At 32.7% G+C, this 9,092-nt stretch overlaps 1 protein-coding gene across 1 annotated transcript; it reads right to left on the bottom strand.

Moving 5' to 3' along the window:
- Nucleotides 1–697: 697 nt before the first annotated feature.
- On the bottom strand, nt 698–1,466 carry LOC131045278 (LOB domain-containing protein 1-like). The gene is made up of 2 exons (XM_057978828.2): nt 1,299–1,466; nt 698–1,006 (listed from the first exon to the last, which is right to left on the bottom strand). Exons 1-2 carry the CDS (start codon nt 1,464–1,466, stop codon nt 698–700), a joined length of 477 nt encoding a protein of 158 aa, XP_057834811.2.
- Between the last annotated feature and the right edge of the window lie 7,626 nt (nt 1,467–9,092).

Here is a 9,092-nt window from a genome sequence, read left to right as displayed (position 1 = left end):
TTGCAAATTTGACGAAAAGTTGTCCGGACCATGGTGGGAATGTACATGGTCCTCCAAAAAATCCGCAAAACGAAAAGGGTTTCTCTGCCTTGTCAAATGGAACCTGAATCCGAAAGTACAGTTGTGCACCTGCAACCTACACACAAAAAAAGAGAAAAAAACGGGTGGGGATTCCTATTCTAAACAAACTAATTACTAAATGTAAACTAAAAACTATGAAACAAAATAGAAACTGCAGAGAACAATCTAATGTAGGCAGTGACGCATGAGTTTCCAATTTATATGAATGAGACAGGATTCAAACCTACAGCGCCTTTCATTCCAGTGTCTTCTTGGTTTAATCCTCTCTCAAATGTCTATTTTTTGTTAAAAGTCAAACCTAAGAGCCTTCATCGACTGTTGTTGAGTTTTATCATTGACTTACTGACGCTCATATTATCCATCAATACAGATATGACTCATTTCAAAAAACAGTAGAACAAATCGAAAAGAATTCTATTGGAATATAAGTAATTTGATGAGAAAGTTAAATAACTATGTCACAACAAATATTTAAGTTATCTACTGCCAATATGCTCTTTATGGTACAATCGTATGCTTAAATTCAAGCAATTTAACAAAGAAATTGACAATAAGATTAAACTAAATATTTTTCTCAAGAGTAAGAACTGACATGCTTCTCTTAAATTTATACTGCCTATAGCGGTTCCCACAACATCATTGGATCCACCTCCTCAAACATGGTATCAGTTGGTTGTGACGTGGCACATAAATCATGTCCAGCATCAACAGATTCAACGGTGAGAGGAGACAGAAGGTTCTCAAATGTAAAATGCATATTCATGATCTCTTCTTGCTTGACTGCAAATTGGGATTCCAGGTCAGCTATCCGCTTCTGCAATTCATGAATTGCTCTTGCACATCCATTTACGGGGTCCTCCATTCTAGCTTTTGCTTCATACACCAAACTACTCACCGCATCTCCTCTTTGCTCAGGTTTAATATCCTATACACACCAAAACCATCAATTCCATTACCCCACCAATTCAAAACAAGAATGCCATACTCTATAGGAAACAATAATTTGGACAAAAGCATCTAAAATAGTACGTTTCACAGACAAAACTTTCTCTAAAATTCCCTTACTCGAATAGAATAGACTGCGGGAGCATAAATCCCTACTATTTATGGTATTATTAAACCAAACATCATTGCAAAAGAATTCGGATGCACCGAATCATTGAAAATGATTCCATCAGATGTCTGAAAAACAGAGAAATTGGGTGGAGTTACGTTACTTTGAGCATTTTGACGATATTGTTGAAGCCATACACTTTCTGCACAATCGCAAACCTCTGAAGGTCATCTGAAGGAAAATGAGGAGCCAGCAAACATTCATCTGAGCATTTTTTGCGTTGTGATCGACAAGCTGCGCAGGCCGAAGGAGCCATCCTTCCTTTCGTCATGCCGGTGATCGATCATGTGCCTTGTATTTATAGGAAACGGAAGGAAGACTTAAATGTTGGCTTAGGACTACAAGTGTGAACCGATTATAGCGCGTAACTCGATATGGTGTTTTCTCACGTTTTTCTGTCATTGTCCTTCACAGTTCGGTTTGAGATGGAGGACTAACCCAACAAAAACAAGCAGCGAAAAAATAATATTGTGGTAGAAAAATCCAAATCAAAAACCGAATGTGTCATAAAATTAGAAAATTTGTATATTAATAGAAGTAGATTCCATAAAGGCTTATCTCATCTTAATCGAAAACAATAGATCCCATAATATCTTGTGGATATTATTAAAAACTTTACTATTCATTCAGTGTACTGCATTTATGAGCGGACTTGTGATTGCGTGCACGCCCTCTCTGTGTCGTAGGTCAAAATATTACTGAGATTTGGAAATGAAAGCGTTAAACATGTAAATCGTTGCGTCGTGATGATTTAGGTTTCTCTTTCTCTCTGTCTCATATATCATCTAGGCTGCTTTCAGAGTGTCATATGTTCTTCAAACATATCAAACATTGATATGTTCATAATTCAAAATGATAAATAAAATTACTTTTGGAATAGACTGTTTATATCATCTATAAAAAATGATATTACTAATATTAAAAATAGCTGGATATATAAAATCATATATTTAAGAGGGTCACCGTTACCATCATAAAACACAAAAGGGAAATCATTAAATGACAGCAACAATAATAGAAGGGAAAAATATCAATCGATAATCCTAATTCTCGTCTAATAGTAATAGTAATATTGACCTCTCATTTTTCATTGCATTGCTTTCGTGCCTTTTATTAATCAATTTGTATTATGTGGTTTTTAGTTAAATTTTAAAAGAATACAAAGGAGTTGGGAATATTGAAGAAATTAGAAAAAAAATGAGACAAATTGTTACATAGCAATAAACACACAAATATTGCTGCTCAACAGCTAATAAAACTTCATATTCATTCAATGAATTACAAATCTTCTTGATCATGAGATAATGGATTAGCTGATCATTAAACTTTAAATTCATTCAATGAATTACAAATCTTTTTGATCATGACACCAATGATCAGGTAATCATAGAGATGAGAGACAAAGATTTCATTACAGTCTAACTCTTTACATAGAGGTCTTAGGCAAATCAATGAATAATATAAAAGATGAGTACATATTCATATACAACTAAAGTTAACACAATCATTCTATTTTTAGAGTTCTTATTTTTAGCTCCTCAAACTAGACTTCTATTTCATTCTATTTTTAGAAATTAATTTTAAAAAAAATTAATGGTAAAAAGTTTAAAAAATTGTAAAAAAAATTCAATAAATCTCAATTCTTGTACAGATTTTTATAGAAAAATTCAATTAAATCTGATTTCTAGAAAAACAAAATTTCTATTGCCTGAGAATTTTTATTGCTTTCTTCCATTAATTCTAACATTGTAATACCTAACTTGATTAAATTATCCCCTTTTGTTTTTGTTTGTTTTGTAACAATGTAAAATTAATTCTAACATTGTAATACCTAACTTGATTAAATTATCCCCTTTTGTTTTTGTTTGTTTTGTAAACATGTAAAATTAATTCTAAGATTTTCATACCTAACTTGATTAAATTATCCCCTTTTGTTTTTGTTTGTTTTGTAACAATGTAAAATTAATTCTAACATTGTAATACCTAACTTGATTAAATTATCCCCTTTTGTTTTCGTTTGTTTTGTTTTCTAACAATGTAAAATTAATTCTAACATTATAATACCTAACTTGATTAAGATAAATTCTCCAACATCCCCTACATCCCCTAGCTCCACATGAGACTAGTTCTAAAATGAGAAACTATGCAATGGTGTGCCAACACAATAGCAAAACAATAATGTTGAGAGATCATATCATGCTATATTAGCAAGTACTCCATATGTGTCTCCTGTATTATTTTTTTAAATCATACTAATGATGTATTGTTATCTAGATGCAGCCCTGGTAATCTGGCACAAAATTCAACTTGTGTCCCCCAAAAGTAAAAACATAGCCATTATACAGAAAAAAATTCTAAAATAGGGATAAAATGACTCTCTCCAGACACATGTAGTTTATCTACAATTTGATTCTTGTAAGTGAAAATTATGTTTTTGGTACAAGGTTTTGTATTTTCTCATGGAACAAACCAAATCAATTCTATTCCTTGGCTTGGCATCGTGCATGTTATTTGTCTTCTCTAATGGGGTATTCACAAATGTGCCATTCATTGATTTTATTATTTATTCTATTTTTTAGGAGTTTGCTTAAATTATATCTATTACTAATAGCTCAGATTTTTTTTATCATCACATAACAAGATATCAAGATATTTTTGTAGCAATTTTGAAACACAATAATCTAGTTTAAAATTCAAAAATCTATATTTTTAAATGACTAATATGTAGAGATGCAAAGCTGTAGTATAGAAACAAATCATTATGCAAATATGATATTTGATTCCAATTAATGCATTCCTTTAGGAAGCAATGCATAAATGACTTCTTGAAATAGGATCCGTTTATACAAGTGAATTGTATATTGAATAATCATCAATAGACATATACAATATTTTCTATTTAATAATTATAATTTAACGATAAAGTGAAACAAGAAAGTAAATTCAACTGATCTAACCACATATGATATACAGTGATTCATAATTATTTGGAAAAGTATACTAGGAAAAAATGAGAGAAACCTACTTTTTTCGCATATGCAAAATGCAAATGAGAAAACAAGTTAGATTATATACTTGATTCATAATAACTAGTTGATGGCCATATCAAATGGTTGTAAAAGTTTCACGAGATGCAACCAACTACATATGTGCCCAAAATAAAGAATCTTCTTTCACAGATGCTTTTGAAGAATACACATGACCAGAAAATAGCATACATGCTCTGCCAAAAAAAATCAAGGCATCTACAAAATTCATGTGAAAAGAACTCATTAGTAGCCTTGAATTTAATTATGGTTTTTAAGAGACAAATATGTTATAACATAACGTAGAAAACAAAAGAAAATAAATTTCAAATAAAAAGCATACCTATGACTTACTATATGAAGTATCAAACATCATCTGGATAAAAACTTGTTTTATAGGTGCTAAACACATAAATAAGCAAGATTATTCTTTACAATAAAATCCTTGAAAACCTCCAAGTGTGTGTTGTAGAAATACTAGATCTTAATGTCAAACATCTAGATAAAAATTTAATTTGTAGGTGCTAAACACAAACACAGATAAGCAAGTTTATTCTTTAAAACAAATTCTTTGAAATCTATGTCAAATTTAGAAATATCTGTAAAAAGGGGTGTATAATACACTACCTGAAACCATGCTACCTATTAACACCGCTAAAATGCATTAAAATCTAGATCCATATCTGGTTGTGGACCTCCGGGTGCTTTAAGCATAAGGTTTTGTGAACCACAAAACCCATTGTTGTGTAGAGTTGATTAGTGCATGCAACCGTCCAAGTAGATAGCATAGGATGGGTCAACCACAAGACCAAAAAGGAGAAAAATATACATAGCTTGTGATGCCAGCAAACACACATAAATGTTCACCTTGCATGTCCTTTAACAATTTTAAAGTTAATTTATTTTAAAGACTTTGATGCTATAGATGTATAAAAATGACCATATTCCTAAATGGATATTTAATGTTCATTTTATTCTCATTCCTCTATTTAGTTAAATCTAATTTAATTAAATCATCCATATTCCTCTATTTAATTAAATAAATTATTCAATTTATTTATTTAAATTCACTTAAGCCTTTTATGTCAGTTAATTAAATAAATCATTTTATTTAATTAAATCCCTTCTCTCTACTTTTAGTTAAATTTACATTTAATTAAATAGTTCACCCCAAATAAATAAATCTAATTTATTTAAATTCCTCCACATGCAACCAAATTAAAATAAAGCAATTTATTTTAATTAAATCCTATTATCCCTCACCCACTTCCATTTTCCTACATCTCCCACTTGCCTCCTAACCCTCTTCCTAAATTCTTCTAGAATTCCTCTAATCCTAATCAATTAACCTAAACCCTTCAATTATCTTCTTTCCCTAAATTTGAGGAGGTCACTTCTCAAATTTGGAGTAACGTCTTCCAAAGGCATTAAAGCCTTTATGCCTTCAACAAGCTAATTTTTTGAAAACCCCCAAATTTGGATGGACTCTTACAAATTTGTCCCCAAAGTCTTTCAAACCTTTAATGGTTAACTAACCCTTTGTGGCATGGTTCGAGACTTTTTACCTAACTCAACCCTCATCTAACCCAGGGGTCTCATCAAGCATTCATTGTTTTGACCATGGTTATTCCTTTAACCTTTCCACAAGAGTTTATCCTTTGGGTAAAAGCTTTATCCAATGGGTAACCCTAACCTAACCTTAACCCTAACCTTCTAGTTCAACCATGAGGTCTTCTCAGGCATTTAATGCTTCTTACATCTCCTCTCAAGCAGTCTTATGTTTATAATTGTCACCATTTCATTGGTGAGAATTGCAAACATGGATTGATAACTTTCAATCCTGACCATCCATTGCCCTATTTCTTCTATAAATAGAGCTCCTCATCCCTCCATTTGAGAATCCAAGTCTTTAGCATCATACTTATACTTAATTTTAACAAGAATTTAGCCTCTCTTTGTAATAGAAATAAATCCAATAATTATTTTAGAGTATTTCTATCATCTTAGATTAAATCATATAGCTAGTATATCATGTTAGGATAGTATTTTCACTAACCTTGTCATCTTATCATCTAGTTTAGTTCATTTGATAGAATCATGCATAAATAGGATGCATTCATACTAAATTTGATCTAAGGCATCCCTTGTTCTTGCATTTGTCATCCCTAAGTGACTTTGCTCAGTAATCTGAGAGAAAAGGCATTGGATTGAGGGACCTTGTGAGATAGAGAACCATGGAACAATCCTTAGGAAGTTGAGCTATTCCTCATGGCTCCATAAATTGCACCAAGAGTCCCATGGGTGTGTGGGAACCTCTGATAGCGCATCCGGTTAAAACTTTGACACATCTGGTATAATGTTCAATGTGTCAGACTCATATCTTAGCGCGTGGGAAACCTTCCTTAGTGAATAGAGTTTTTAAATCTTTCCTGTAGCTTTTAGCATGGGAAATAAATAGTCCAACACATTTGACAAACAACTTAGCATGTCAAGTCTATCTGATAGTGCATTCGGGGCATTTTGTAGCATGTACAGTGTATTCTATAGTGCATCACAAACAAAGGGCAGGAAATAATTTGTAACAGAGGATTCAAGAATTAGACTTGTGGAAGTCGAAAAAAGCATTCTTTTGCTAACTGATTAACTATTGTTTTGCAGGTTACTAATGATTTAATTGCAGGTTTGGAGCATATTTTTATTTGAGCTAGGTTTAAAGTAGTTTGAAAATTTTACTAACTTTGCTAAGTTAGTTAAAGATTTAGATTTATTTCATTCCTTGTTAATACTAAAATTGAACTCACACCTCATTTTGGGCACCTAAAAAGAACAACAACAAAAATCTTTCTTTCTATCTTAGGAGAAAAATTTCATTTTGGACATCTAAAAAGAACCAACAAATGTTCATTCTGCAAAAGAGCTTTAAAAATAATCTCACCATCCTTTGGTGTTTGAAAGGATCAACTTTAATTTTTGCAAAGAAAAAAGAACCTCACTTGTCCAATTTGATTCCAAGTTAAAGAGGGAAGTTCTTCCCCTTTGTCGATTTATTTTTTGTTGACCAAAATCATAATTTTGCTTTGTTGACTAGGTTTCTTCACTAGAATAGACAATCACTGATTTGAGGAAATAAAATAAACACCATGTTTTTGTGGAGCAATATCTCCATATAGACTTTAACAAATCATTGCAATAAAAGGCTAAAAAGAACACTTGTGTGCTTTGCTTCAAAAGTGGCAGGTATATGCTCTCCCCTTAACTAGGTGATCAAAAAACCAAACCACTCTTATGCTTTCAGTGTTTTTAAGCATTAAATGCTTTACCAGGTCTGCCCTCCTGAGGAGTTGATCAACTCTTAAAGCCATTCTTTGGTCGGTGTGAGGGGAACGACCTAAGTGGGGAACAACTTTCAAGCCAAGAGTTCCAACCCACTATAATCAAAAGTGGAAAGTGACGAAAGTCCTTTTCAACGATTGCGTGCAATGATTAGCCTTCCCCCAGTATATTTACGATATGTAAAGCCTTTGTTCTAAAGATTGGGAAGCCTCTTGAGGGAGTTTATCATTGACAGTCGAACAAGAAGCTTGATTACGAACTTTAGTATTAGAAACTTTGAGCCGAGTCAGTATCCAAACATTTACAGTATCATAGTGCAAGGGTGGGGAAGAATCCGCCCCCAAGATTACTCACCATATATCTCCCAAGATAACTACTCAATTGTAAAACAATTCACTTTGAGTTAATTTCTGGCAAAAGGCAAAAAAATGGGTGCCCCTACGGGTGACAAGGTTGTTTGAGCTGACAGAGTATCGAGACTAGTGAGCTATGGTATTGTCGATGACCCTTGAATAAAAAGTCTGATTGAATTGTGTTTTCTATATCAAAACCTATTAAAACACTGGGGATTTGAACACATCCTCATAGAGCATACACTCATTGTTTAGAATAAGCAAAATGGTTATCTCTTTTGTGTTGTGCTTTCATTTTTTACTTCAGAAAATCATCCATCATAGTTAAAAACAAAGTTCAAAGATCATAAAAAGACCAGCAAGTCAAACAACCAGGGCAGTTTAGTGTGCAAGAGCAACATCTTAGCGCTTTGGAACCATATTTTAGCGCATACAAGATTCCTCATAGCGCATCAATTCTAAACTTTAGCGCATAATCAATCCCAACATTCAATAGTTCAAACCTTAGTGCTTTCTGAAAACATTTCAGCGCGTTGAAGCAATAGCTTAGCACATCAAGATCAAACATCAGCACATTAAGATTAAAAGTTAGCGCATTACTAGGACATATTAGCGCATAGTTTGTCAAACCAAACCAAGATTAAATAATCCTAGTTAGCACGTCACAAAGGCAGCTTGGCGCATTGAGATCATTCTCTAGCGCATTGAGGGTATTAGGTAGTGCATGGGGTTTCTAGCTTAGCGCATAGTCAAAACTGAGAAAGCGAAGGGAAAAATAGAAGCTATTTTTGAAAATTCTGAAAATAGTTGAGGAAGCCTTTTTTTCCTCACTTAGACTCCATCAGACAGAAAATCAAAATCAGAGTATCAAAACTACTCCAAAAGCAGGTTCTCCTTAAAATGAAGCTATCAAAAAGCCAAAAGTTGGTCAAAGTATTAACACATCTTTCCTATCAGAATTAGGTAACACCATCATATGTATCAAAAGGACCTCCAAACAAATGAATTTTATCCCATAAACATACTTATTTCAAACTCCAAGTTGTCAAATCAAGTTTCCATATCGGGAAAGCTCTTATCCCATAACATTTGATGCACTTTGTCATGAGGGGGCATCTAAACCTTCATTTGATAGAAGTAAAACTTGAAGTTTCCAAACAAGATATCTGAATCCAAAACAAATCA

This window comes from Cryptomeria japonica, chromosome 9 (assembly GCF_030272615.1).
Source record: "Cryptomeria japonica chromosome 9, Sugi_1.0, whole genome shotgun sequence".
Lineage (NCBI taxonomy): Eukaryota > Viridiplantae > Streptophyta > Pinopsida > Cupressales > Cupressaceae > Cryptomeria > Cryptomeria japonica.
The sequence above is the reverse complement of the archived record's forward strand: the minus strand, read 5'-3'. Positions and strand labels throughout refer to the sequence as shown.